The sequence below is a fragment of the Ciona robusta genome, chromosome 7, assembly GCF_009617815.1.
Source record: "Ciona robusta chromosome 7, ASM961781v2".
Lineage (NCBI taxonomy): Eukaryota > Metazoa > Chordata > Ascidiacea > Phlebobranchia > Cionidae > Ciona > Ciona robusta.
In genome coordinates, this window is record NC_143241.1 from 4,546,662 (window position 1) to 4,558,902 (window position 12,241).

Here is a 12,241-nt window from a genome sequence, read left to right on the forward strand (position 1 = left end):
CAGCTATCCCATGTCCTGATCCTGGTCGCATACCTCATTCAACAAGATCACCATCCACATTATCCACGTGGTATGAAAGAGAATCAACCATCACTTACACTTGTAACTCTGGTATGTCAAACAATCTTAGTGCTAGCACATTACATGAACATAAGGTAATTAGAACAATCTTCAGGTTATTGGTTTCATCGAGATGTAACTGTGCAAGTCGTCATTTGTGGTAACTATGGCAACTGGTTTCCAGGAAATGCACAATCATTGCAGCAATGTGAAAGTAAGTTTTCTTATTTTTCTAAAAATTAAGTATATAGTAGGGTTAGGGGAGATGGGACACCTTTTTTATTCTATTTTATTGTCCTATTTGGTAGGAAACATAAAATTTTTAAAGAAACATGAATGTTTATTCTTATAACTCCCATAGACTGGTGTTAATTGTTTAAAACAAGATCAGGATAATAGGAATATTATGTGTTAAAGGTGTCCCATTTTCCCACACCTTACTATAATGGTAATGTAAATTTCAACAGAGGTGACCTGCCACACCCCCCCACATCTTCCTTTTGCCAAATTTTCCCATGCACGATCAAAAAATTACTATGAGATTGATGAATGGGTTGTATATGAATGTTCAACTGGTTGGAGGTTTAATAAACAATCAGTTGCTAATGAACAACACACGTCTACATGTGGTTTGGGTGGTGAGTGGTCAGCACTGCCACATAATCTACTTTGTGAAGGTAATGCTAATCTACAATTTGTTTAATAAGTCAGTGGTGAAGTGATAAGATTTTTAAATGCTTATAAAAGAAAGGAAGGGAAAATATTTTCAATTTACTTTCAGAAATCAAATGCCCTGCTCCTCCTCATATAAAGAATTCAGTTTTATCATGGGATAAGACAACTGCCATAGATAGCAATGCTGTATACACATGTGGGGTTGGTTATTATCTAAGATTACTGACTGAGCAAGAACCTGAAGTAAAGAGCTATAAGCTTAACGTGCAGTGCAAGTTACCTGGCCAATGGTTACCTGATACAACACTCTATGCATGCAAAGGTAATCTATCATATTCCCAACCATGTTAGTGCATGCACTTCTTTTATTATTAAACACAATTAAAGATTCTCACTGTGTGATAATTGTAAATGACCAACCTTTTACTCTGCAGTAGTTGTATGCCCAACCCCACCTACCTCTATTCCACATGCAACAAAATATGGCAAGGTGTATGAAGCAGGTTTTTATGTCAACTATGCTTGTCATCATGGTCATGTAGCAGCAGGGACATCTATATATGCCGGCAGAAACTTCATTGGCATCAAATGCTCCAACAATGGAACTTGGAGTCTTGATGTTACCAAACTTGCATGTCAAAGTAATAAACTTACCCCCTCTATAATTAACTTGTAGAAACTTCCCCATTTAAAGTTTTCCTTGTTTTTCTAGAGAAGCGTTGTACAACAGCACCACAAATATCAAACACCATCCTTATCACCACTGACACCACATATGGTTCAACCAGCACTTACAAATGCAAGTCAGGATATTTTATTAATCAACACAGCAGACATAACACTGTTGTTTCAACATGTAATGCAAATGCACAGTGGACTCCTCAACCTGATTCTATTCAATGCAAATGTAAGCTAAACCTTAACTCAATGTATAATGTAATGTGTTTCAGATCTGTTAACTGTATTTATGATGGTATAATTATATTGCTTAATGTTTACAGTATATGAGTGTGATGAACCTGGTAGTGTAAAGAATGCAGTGATTATATCAGTTTCCTACAAACTGGGATCAAATGTTCAATATCAATGTGATAAAGGTAATGTATGCTTTAATATAATGGGTCAACTTTATACTTAATAAAATCATTAAACCAAGATAAATGTTTTTTGTAGAACACAATGATAATGTAGCATGATGCATATTCTGTATGAAGTCTGGTTTTACCAAAGATAACTTGTTTATTTTTTTCCTATCTCACCCTGCTTAAACTTAACACATGTATTTCTAAGATTTGTAAAGTTAGTTCAACTTTTTGAATGAACAGGGTTTTCTATTGACCATGGTGAAGATGGTTGGCATGGTAACCAACTAATACAAACCAAGATAAATGCGTCATGTGATCTCACGCATGGCTGGGTTCCAAAGCCGCATGAAATTCTATGCACATGTGAGTTACAAATGATCTATTGTACAACATTGTTAAAACATACAACACTCTTACAATGTATAAGAAAAAATTTTCACAATGGTCAAATCAAGTTTTTCTACAGTGGTTCAATGTCCAGTTCCCATACCACCACCACGCATGTATGTGGATGGGGGTAGATGGAATGAAGATGGATCACGTCATTTCCGATACAGTGATGTAGCATCTGTGTCTTGTGCACATGGTTACTATCTACAAGACATGCACACATTGTCAACTAACTTGGTGTGCACTGAATACGGAAACTGGAGCAAAAATATTGACAAGTTTAACTGCATAGGTGAAGTGCAGCCTATTTCTTGTTTATCACAATATGTTTATATTGTAGCTGCACAATATTATTACAGAATCCTATGTCATGTTTATTCAACTGATGATAATTTGACTTAAATATTCTAACCAGACATAGCATGCCAAGATCCTGGTGAGAAGTTATACTCTGTAAGAGAGGGAAGCGGCACAACATATTTATCTCGTATCACCTACAAATGTCACCACGGATACTTTATTAAACCAGGGATAGTGAAACTGACTTTGCAATGCAGTTATGATCAAGCTTGGTCACCACCTGCTACTTTTCAATGCAAAGGTTCCTTTCTGCTTGGGTCACAGTTTATACATAAATATGAAATTTTCTCTTTACATATATTGCAATAAGGGCATAGTTGGTTAGCCTGCCAGCCTTGAAAAGTATATCGGTTTAAGGCTCACAGCTGCTACCATTGTGGGCATATATGTTCTTTGACAAGACACTTAACAGCAATTGCTGCAACGCATTGGTCACCATTTGGGTTGTCTAAATTGTCAGCCATACATGAAAACATACAAAAAATCAATAAAATAATCACCCACATAGTTACATTTGTGGTCACTCGTAAGCTTGCCCAAGATGTATGAAACAGAACACCCGTGTTATAACGACTGTCCTTTTCCGGCCACGCAAGTAGAAAGCAAGTAATATTCAATCATTAAAAAATACAACATGTTGTAAATAATTGACTTCTATTCATGCAACAATGCTAATTGTAACAACAAGTTATTTCAGTTGTTGACTGTGGAGATCCTGGCTACATTCACCATGCTAGTAAAGTCAATGCTACAGATCTTCACATCTTTCCAATGGGAACACATGTTAAATACATGTGTGACCCTGAGCATTATGTGGCTTTTGAACAAGATGCTGTTGGTCACTGGGTGGCAGGAGAGAGAAAGGAATATGAGAAAACATTGGTGTGCCAATATAATGGATGGTGGAACCCTCAACCACATACTTTACAATGCAGTGGTAAACTAATGTTTTCACACTATTTTATAACACACAGGTATAAGATAATTCCAGTATTTTAATGCAAGGCAGTTTCAAAGCAATGTACTCACTTAGTTAGTTTTATGATCCAACATTATAACATTACATCATGAAGAGTTGATATTTTGTTTACAGAAAGAGTCATTGCAACTACTTTGCGTGACCTGGTTAGATTCGGTCAGTTGGTCAGTGTGACCTCCAAAACAGAGATGCTACGTGACAAAAACTTTGTTGAATCTATTGCAAGTGGAAGGCTTCAACTTTCAGAAGAAATGATACCTTCTGTAAACAACTACCAGTATCTTGATACTGGTGCTGTGAATCAGGTGTTTGACAAGGAGCCACAAGCATCTCTTCAAATCAGTGGAAAACATGGATCCGTTGATCACCAGACTAACCACCATGCTGGAAACGATGATCACCACACAGAGATATGGGATCATTGTCAGAATAAGGTTTCAAACATTTGCTAAATTTAATATGTTCACTTTGGATAAAATCGTAATATCTTGTTGTCTTTAGGCATTAGTGGTTCATCATCTTGGACATTGGTTAAAAATACCAAGAGATAATGTGAAAAGCAAACACATACCTGCCCTACTAACAGATGTTGGTGTTGAATGTGAGGTTTATAACATGTTTGATCACGAGACTACTGCTTATTGGATGCCAGTGGAGGTGAATAAATTATCATAAAAGATGAATAATATTAATAAATAGCTTTGTCTGCTTTTACACAACCACGTATTATATTACAGGCTCCACTCCCATCTGAACATCATTTAAGTTGGCCAGGATGGACAGTTACCATTGACTTAAAATATGATCACATTATTGGTAGTTTCCGATTGCATACCTCACGTAACTTTGAAAATGATGTCAAGGTATTGTAATATTAGTTGAGGATCTGGATAAAGCTACATAATTTTTATTCCTACTTACTTTTGCCAATTATTGAAAAAAAAACTAAATAGATATTTTATTTTCAGACATTCTACATCCATGTTTCAGCACACAGTGTTGCATGGAGAACTTTAGGACCATTCCATGTTATTGATGGAATAACCAGGAGAGAATTCTTTTTTAACTTTGATACATTCCAAGCAAGGTAGATTTACTTTAATATTGTTTTACTAATTATTTGAGCATTGTTTAAATATAGGCATATTTTTAATATGTAACATAGTTGTACATATATTGACAACCATTTCTAAGCATATTATTGTTCTCTGCAACAATACCATTGACTCTTATATTAAACATCGCTATCTTTGCATCTTTGAACAGAAATGATTTTGTTCAACAGGTACATCAAGCTGAACATTACAGCCACAGCTCTTATGCATGCACCAATCATAACAAGGTTTGGAATATATGCTGCTGACTATGACTGCAACCCACGTACCACTTATGTATCCGACACACACGCCGTACCTACACTGGTGGTGTTTCTAGCTCTAACAATTCTCATCTCACTTATCATTGCTGGTGGTGTTGATAAGAAAGATAGGTGGAAGGTTAGATTTTTCTTACTGCCTTACTTACTGTGGTAAATAAAATGTGTCACAAATCTGTTATTTTATATCATTATTTTAATTTGGTATTAATTTGTACAACATGAATCCTCATATGTAAATAATAATCACAATATTTGCAACAGAGATATTTGGCAATGGCACCACCAACATATTCTTCAAACCAACCTAATCCACCTCATGTTTATGAGTTAACTTTACTCACTGAATGGAACAAAAGTGACACTGATCTTCTCATCAAAGTGGTTGGAAACACAACATCTTCCCCAATTATCTGGATCCGACAATCTTTTCACAGTTTCTTGAGGTACATTTCAATTTATTTACCAAAACTTTATTTCTATAAACATCACATTGTGTTACAGACCTGGATTCACAGACACTGTAGTTATGCAGTTACCGATTTGTATTGGAACACCTACTCGTGTTGATATTATTTGTGTTCACAAACCTGTTGAAACTGAAGATCATAATTCATCTCACATTTCCATCATTGACATTTCACCACCTGCCAGTGTTTCCAATGCCAACAAATTCACCAAGCTGTCTTCCTATCTTAGTAACCATTCTTTGACTAGCATAACATCTCTGGTCATCACTAAAAGTGCTCAGCTGGTAAGGCAAGTTGTAAAATCTACAAGTAACAGCATTGAAGCTGTAAAATCGAAGCTTCAAAAGCCAGAGCCTTGCAAATGGGGCATCTCATCCCTTATGTTAAGAGATACTTGTTCTTGTCGAAAATGGACAGCAGTTAACATGACTACAAATTCAAAAACCATCACAGAGCAAATTTGGGATAAAATAACTGGCAAGCGTGGTGTAGGACTTCATCATGGTGTCCCAACATCTTTCCCACTTGTTCAAATCCACAACAAACCACTTCTCTTCAGTGGAACATTCCTTAATAAACTCACCACCGTGATTGGAATAATATTCCGTCATCATCCATTTTCATGGATATGGTCACGTGAATCTCATCCACTTTCATCCAACTTTAGCTGCACAGAGAAGATCATTATTTCTTTCACTGTTTCTTTCCATTGTTTACTGACCAGTGCTTGGATAATTGGATTTTCAAAGCCACTGCTGTACTTTACTACAGTTCATGATGATTCCATCCCGCTTTATGAAAAGTTTTTGAATGCTTTGCTACCAACTTCCCACCAAGCTCTTCCAATCACAACTTCTGCCATATTTCTTCTCTTGTCTCTTCTCACATGCAGACTCGCAGCCGGTAAATTTCAACGAGCAGTTGAAGACAACCTCAGTTATTGGCAGGGACTCCATTTTATTCGGACCGGATTCAAAATCATCTTCATGTCCATAAGAACATGCATTAGCAACATTATTTCGAAGAAAAGTCTTCCAGAAGATGACTTTTTATCGATTACTTCCCCTGCTCCCCCTCCAAATGAATCAATTCCTCAGATAAGTGTTGTGGATAATCCTTTAACTGAAGAGGACCTTGTTGATTACCTTGAAAACACTTTAAGAACAAGTTTCAACATCACTGCTGATGCTGCTAAATATTGTAACAAGGTGAGTATGTTCCAATATTTTCCGAACCATCACTTGACAATATTATTCTTTCATTTTCATCTGATGTTCCGTTTTCCGCTTTTACACATGTCTAACCATGATTTTATTTTTTGCAGATTATAAGCAAATCCTATGACCTTCCTATATTACCCCCACCTTCCCAACCATCAACTACAGGTAGTACCATTGAACTGATGGAAGCTATTTCAGATTCTAATTCAACAGACCTCCTTAATGCTATGGAGGTTTTGAGCCATGAAGTTCCACATTCTGATGAAGATCCCTTTGAATTTGTCCCTGATTTTAAAATCAGCCATCAACTGTTAAACGAACCATTACCACATCACAGCAAAGTGGAAGCGAAAGAGCAAGATGTTAGGTCTGTGCTTGGCCGAATCTTACGTGCATTTCTTCCAAGTATGTTTAAGAGGTCTGAAGACAGTTATGTAGATGAGAACTTAGAAAGGTCGTCAGCTGTTAGTGGAAGCTTACCCAGTTTTAATGCAGATTATTTTAAAGAGATAGCTGAATCAAGAAGCAGACAAAAAGCAATAGAAGCTTTAGCTTGTTTAGATATGTATCAAAGTCTAGAACAGGGTAATAGAAAAGGAATAAAAGAAAAAGAATCTGAAAGCACCGTCATATCTTACCCTTTACACCTTGCATCAAAATCTGTTCAAGCAGATATTAATAATACACCGGGCTCATCAGCTTCCACACTCAAAGAGGTAAATGTGGAAGTGTTAGAAGCAAGACAAAATGAACCAGACTTAAGTTGGGTGGTAGAAGGGGAAGAAGACTTTACTTACAACGTGCAACAAATGAATCTATCGGCATCTAGAAAACCAAACGTTCCATTCGTGGTACGATCAAGACAAGATTTGTTAAATGTATCATCAAACATAAGCAATACAAAAGAACATGTACAAGTAGGTAAAGATCAACACTATCAAGCTCCTTCAGCTGCTGGTTCAAAAATACAAAGAAATCTTAAAAAACAGTCAAGGTCAAGAAATCAATCTTCATCTCGTCCTGGAGTCTTCACCATCAAAGCAAACTTTCTTCCTACACCCTCAGCTCACGGTTCGTGGAAACATAGTAGTACTGCCTGTGAGGATGGTGGAAATACAAACCAGAATGTCTATGGTGGAAATACACATTTCGGTCGTGTTTCAAACTCCAATGTTAACTTGGGCAGTTCAAGTTCGCGTCAAAACTCTTACAATAGACCAGGAACTAGTTTATCTTCGCAGTTCCCCATTGGTTCTTCACTTGTGCTGGAAAATGAAGAGAATAAATTTAATCAAAATGCTCCAATCCAAAACAACAGTCAGTACTGCGTACAAAGCAATATTCCAACTCCAACAGATCCCAGCAATTCAAGGTCATCTGAATCAAGCAAAGATAATCTTGACCAACTGTTCGACGATATACCGGAACAGCATTGTCTCAGTAACAGATCATCTTTTTATCTGAGACCAAGGTCTATAAGGAGCCGTTTAAGCAACTTATCCAAACGAAAGCGTCCACACGTTCTTACACATCGAGTCTATCCACCGAAGAAACCATGGAAAGCAGAAGACGACGATTCGTTGTCAGATATTCTGTCTTTTGCTTCCCAGCAATCCAAAGTACAAGAACCGACCACGGAATCCCATGTAAACATTGGTATCCTGATACGATCGTTCCTCTGTATTTCCTGTGCTGTATATTCGATGGCAATTGTTATTTACCTGTGCATGCGAGGTGCCAATTGTCTAGATGGAAATGGACTTGATCTGGTTGAAAAATTCTGTATAGACTTGTGTCTTTTATTGGTAGTAGTTATGCCAATCGTTGGTTGGTTGTCATTTATTATCTCCTTCATATGCCTTAAGGGGAAAGAGGTCTTTTCAATATTAAAACGAAACAGACTTTAAGAACATGTTATAGAGTTTGTTTTATGTTAAGTTTTATTTGTTTCTGTGGTAAGTTTGTTTAAAATAAATAAATTAATTGGTTAGTTTATATTGATTCGTTGTGGTGTAAGTGACAAGTATATATGTATACGTTATTTCATGGTTCTCCAAATATATATTTAGGTAGGCTCTCTGTGATTATATACGCAGGCTCGTCCGCTGCGTATGTGTCCATGGACAAGATACATATCGGCGATTTCCGGCGCCGTGGTATAGTGGTTAGCGCCCCTGCTTGTAACCCAGAGGTAATGGGTTCAAGGCTCGATGCTGCTACCATTGTGGGCGTATGTGTTCTTGGGCAAGACACTTAACGGCAATTGCTCCAACCCAGTGGTTACTAATGGGTATGTCTAAATTATCAGAAATACATAAAAAAAACAGAAAAAATCCAAAAAAAATAATTACCAACAAAGTAACATACATGGTAACTCGTAAGCTGGCACGAGGTGTTAAACCCGTGTGATAACGACTGTCGTTTTCCGGCCACGCGAGGATAAAGTAAGTTACATTCATTCATTCACATTCAATTTGATTCCCCAGTCATTACTAATGAGTTGTCTAAATTCTTAATTGTCAATAATCCAAAATACTGATATATTAAAAAGATAATTACATGAAAAATATATTCGAAATTTAGCCATTTGCACTTAAAGATAATTTGTGAGAAGTGGTTTGTGCAAAAAAAACAGTGTAGCAGTACCAAGTTTTTAGCAAAAATGTACACTTGGTTAAAAGTTATTATCAATTTCTGGTATTGCAAGTTCATATGCCCTTGTAGAATACATTATTTATCAATTGATGTTTAGACAATACCCATCGTCTTTTAAACAATACTCGTACAACATTGTAGGTAACTATAGCAGTGGGGCAAGAAAAAGGAATGTTTAAACTTGATTTTCAAAGCGTAAAGTATTATTTCGTATCATTTATTTGTATTCCTAATAATAAATACACTTATTAAATAAATTGACAATGATTTTAAACTGTCCCGTCTTACCCTGTGTTTTGGAATTTGTAAAATTCCACTTGTGCTAATTGCTAAATGACTCCTCGTGTTTTTTTATTATATTTTTTCAATTGCTGTCAATTAATAAAGGAATAATAGTACTAATTCGTGGTACCACCCAAAACCATCATGTATTTTGATTCTGAAAATATTGGGCGATATATATCCCATCTTCCCCCACTGTAGGTCACTATATCCAAATATATACTAAGCGTGTTTTTAACAATTAACTACGGTCTTCCATCTTTCCCCATCGTACTTTATAGTGACCACCCGGTCCAAATTTTCACTTTGAAACAAAAACGTTCCAGGCACGATAGATCAAAAACAAACATGACGGTTTGGGGTGACATGAAGACAAAAAAAATGAACAAAACAGGACAAAATATTGTTTCAAAAACTCGTTGAAACAATATTTTGTTTCTGTTTCGTCCATGATTTGGCCACGTAATGCGTCCATGTTTTTTCAATGTTTCATTGTTGACGATGTTGACGATGGTTTGTCTATAATCCGGCCGCATACTCCCGCAATGGTGATAAATAGCCAACACATGAACCACGTCCTATGATATGCATCAAGTTTTATTTGATTTACAAACTGCATTTGGTTAATAGCCTACATTCGTGCAACTGATAGCGATCTTCTAAAAGCATGCTTATAAATAAAGTATAAATGGCATGTTCTTGAATTTTAACTGTATACTACAATACACTGGTTAAAACTGCGCAGTTCCATCCAAAACTCTTAAAGCTGATAAACCGCATTGCAGTCGTCGTACTGCAGAAGTGTAACTGGATCATGGAACACGGCAGTGCAGTAACAATCTTTCCTGCAGATTGCTTGGGGGTGATTAGGGCAGGTGTTTGCAGCACAAAGACTCTCTTCTGTCTTGTCGCAAATGAGGTTGTGACTCAATGGACAAACTGGGGATAAAGTGAGAACAGGTTTAGGCAACGAAATGCGACAACTTCATGGAACATGTGAAACAGTAGCCTTGGTATAGTAGGATGGGGGGAGATGGGACACCTTCGGCGCATAATATCCGAATACCCTGATCGAGTTTTAAACAGTTAACAACGGTCTATGGGAATCTTGGGCATATAGTTTTATAATTCTTTGGAATCTCCTTGTTTACTGCCACATTGGACGAGAAAATTGAGTTCAAATGTGTCCCAACTTCCCCCACCTTACCATATGAAGAAGTTTATCTACACTAATCTATTCGCAGATATAGCTTTTAAATGACAGCGTAAAGGCAGGTTTGATAAAAGGGATATACACATATAAGAGGATGGGGGAAACAGGACACCTTTAGCACACAGTATCCAAAAATCCTGATAGTCTTTTAAACAACTAACATCAATGTGAAAGTTGTGAGGATACGGTAGAATCCTTTGATCGTTCTTTGTTCACTATACTGTGGCCCATTTTCCCTACTCCACTATACTGCTAATTTAGGTTTATTCTATACGTGTTAGGTCCTACAATAGTTAGACGCGTTATGAAACCTAAAGTTCTGACCAGAGACGCATTCCTGGTTTTAAGCAACCAGCATTTTGAAGTTAAGCTTAAGCATAATAGGCTAATAATCTTACAGTCCAAAATGCATTGTCTTCTTGTAAGTTTTTCACCGTTGCTGAAGAAATCAAAATCACAAGAGCCGCCACAATAGTTAGGCTTGCACACGGCACCACTGTCTCGTGGACACATGGCACCAATACATGGGTTTACAAGGCAATTGGCCTGGGTGCAACCGACGCTTACTACAGCTGAAAAAGACGATGTAGGTGTTAGATAACATACATAACTGTTACTTTCAGACATACAAATCCAAAGCAGCTCTCCTAAATACTAATTTTTCGTTTTAACGTGGGTGTTCTATGGTTATACAGTTATGTCTGGGAGGTATGGTGAGGAAAGATGGGACACTTTTTTATTGTGTTTTTTCGTTCAATTAAAGATTTATAAAACCACATCCTTACGACTCCCATAGACCGTTTCTAATTGTTTAAAACACGATCAGGATATTTAGATATTATGTGCTAAAGGTGTCCCGTCTTTCCCCACCCTACTACATCTTAAAATAACATGTAAGAAAGTAATATATCTTACATTTTGCAGATGTTTGAGAAACGAAGAATGCTACCAGAATTGTGGAAACAAAACAACGCATTTTGCTTTATGTCTAAATCTGCAACAATAAATTTGTTAAAATTGACGCTATACATAGTATTCTATTTAAGTCTATAACTTTATTCTGTTTGTTTTGCATGGAATAGTAGGCCTATATATAGATACGCTGGCCCACATCGCATGTTCCGCGCATGTTATGTCGTAGCACTACTCTCATGAAGAATTAAAATAACATTTTGTTTATATACAGCCTACAAGATCACATAATTTGTACGAATAGCTGATGTGTTTGGAACTGTAAATTGAATAGCATTTCTCGCTCTAATTATAATCGTCTGTACTATATTCTTGAATTGCGGTCTCGTTAAAAACTCGTTTTCGAGCGCTTTTATATCCTAGCGCGTCATGTTACGTCATGACCGGTAAACAAAGCGTGTTTTGCCAACTTAAGTTCGTCACAAAACTCCGCTGTGAATCATAACTGTGTTTTTGATGTGAGAAAAGCCAACGGAAGAAAAAACATCCGAAACGCACACTTAGC

The 12,241-nt window shown here is 36.7% G+C and overlaps 2 protein-coding genes across 2 annotated transcripts in view; one reads left to right on the top strand and one right to left on the bottom strand.

The window, feature by feature from the left end:
* LOC149733985 (uncharacterized) overlaps window positions 1–9,039 on the top strand; it is a 42,661-nt gene extending 33,622 nt beyond the window's left edge. Inside the window, exons 103-121 of the mRNA XM_089880684.1 lie at window positions 4–111; window positions 176–274; window positions 528–737; window positions 842–1,057; window positions 1,170–1,376; window positions 1,448–1,642; window positions 1,737–1,832; window positions 2,061–2,183; window positions 2,287–2,502; window positions 2,626–2,811; window positions 3,268–3,507; window positions 3,664–3,983; window positions 4,051–4,206; window positions 4,287–4,412; window positions 4,518–4,636; window positions 4,835–5,045; window positions 5,189–5,370; window positions 5,429–6,602; window positions 6,719–9,039. Coding sequence (XP_089736810.1) covers window positions 4–111; window positions 176–274; window positions 528–737; window positions 842–1,057; window positions 1,170–1,376; window positions 1,448–1,642; window positions 1,737–1,832; window positions 2,061–2,183; window positions 2,287–2,502; window positions 2,626–2,811; window positions 3,268–3,507; window positions 3,664–3,983; window positions 4,051–4,206; window positions 4,287–4,412; window positions 4,518–4,636; window positions 4,835–5,045; window positions 5,189–5,370; window positions 5,429–6,602; window positions 6,719–8,521 — 5,987 coding nt within the window. The 3' untranslated portion in view covers window positions 8,522–9,039. The remainder of the gene's footprint in view (window positions 1–3; window positions 112–175; window positions 275–527; window positions 738–841; window positions 1,058–1,169; window positions 1,377–1,447; window positions 1,643–1,736; window positions 1,833–2,060; window positions 2,184–2,286; window positions 2,503–2,625; window positions 2,812–3,267; window positions 3,508–3,663; window positions 3,984–4,050; window positions 4,207–4,286; window positions 4,413–4,517; window positions 4,637–4,834; window positions 5,046–5,188; window positions 5,371–5,428; window positions 6,603–6,718) is intronic.
* Window positions 9,040–10,132: 1,093 nt separating this feature from the next.
* Window positions 10,133–11,813, bottom strand: LOC149733987 (uncharacterized). Its single transcript, XM_089880756.1, has 3 exons — window positions 11,680–11,813; window positions 11,163–11,336; window positions 10,133–10,490 (listed from the first exon to the last, which is right to left on the bottom strand). Exons 1-3 carry the CDS (start codon window positions 11,738–11,740, stop codon window positions 10,312–10,314), a joined length of 414 nt encoding a protein of 137 aa, XP_089736882.1. The 5' UTR covers window positions 11,741–11,813; the 3' UTR covers window positions 10,133–10,311.
* Window positions 11,814–12,241: the final 428 nt, after the last annotated feature.

Excerpts from the sequence above, each read along its gene's own strand:
- LOC149733987 (XM_089880756.1), bottom strand. The coding sequence starts at position 11,740 with ATGCGTTGTTTTGTTTCCACAATTCTGGTAGCATTCTTCGTTTCTCAA. Across the intron at positions 11,337-11,679 it reads TTCTCAAACATCTGCAAAAT|CTGTAGTAAGCGTCGGTTGC; the intron begins GTAAGATATATT and ends CGTCTTTTTCAG. Across the intron at positions 10,491-11,162 it reads AAGACAATGCATTTTGGACT|TTTGTCCATTGAGTCACAAC; the intron begins GTAAGATTATTA and ends CTTTATCCCCAG.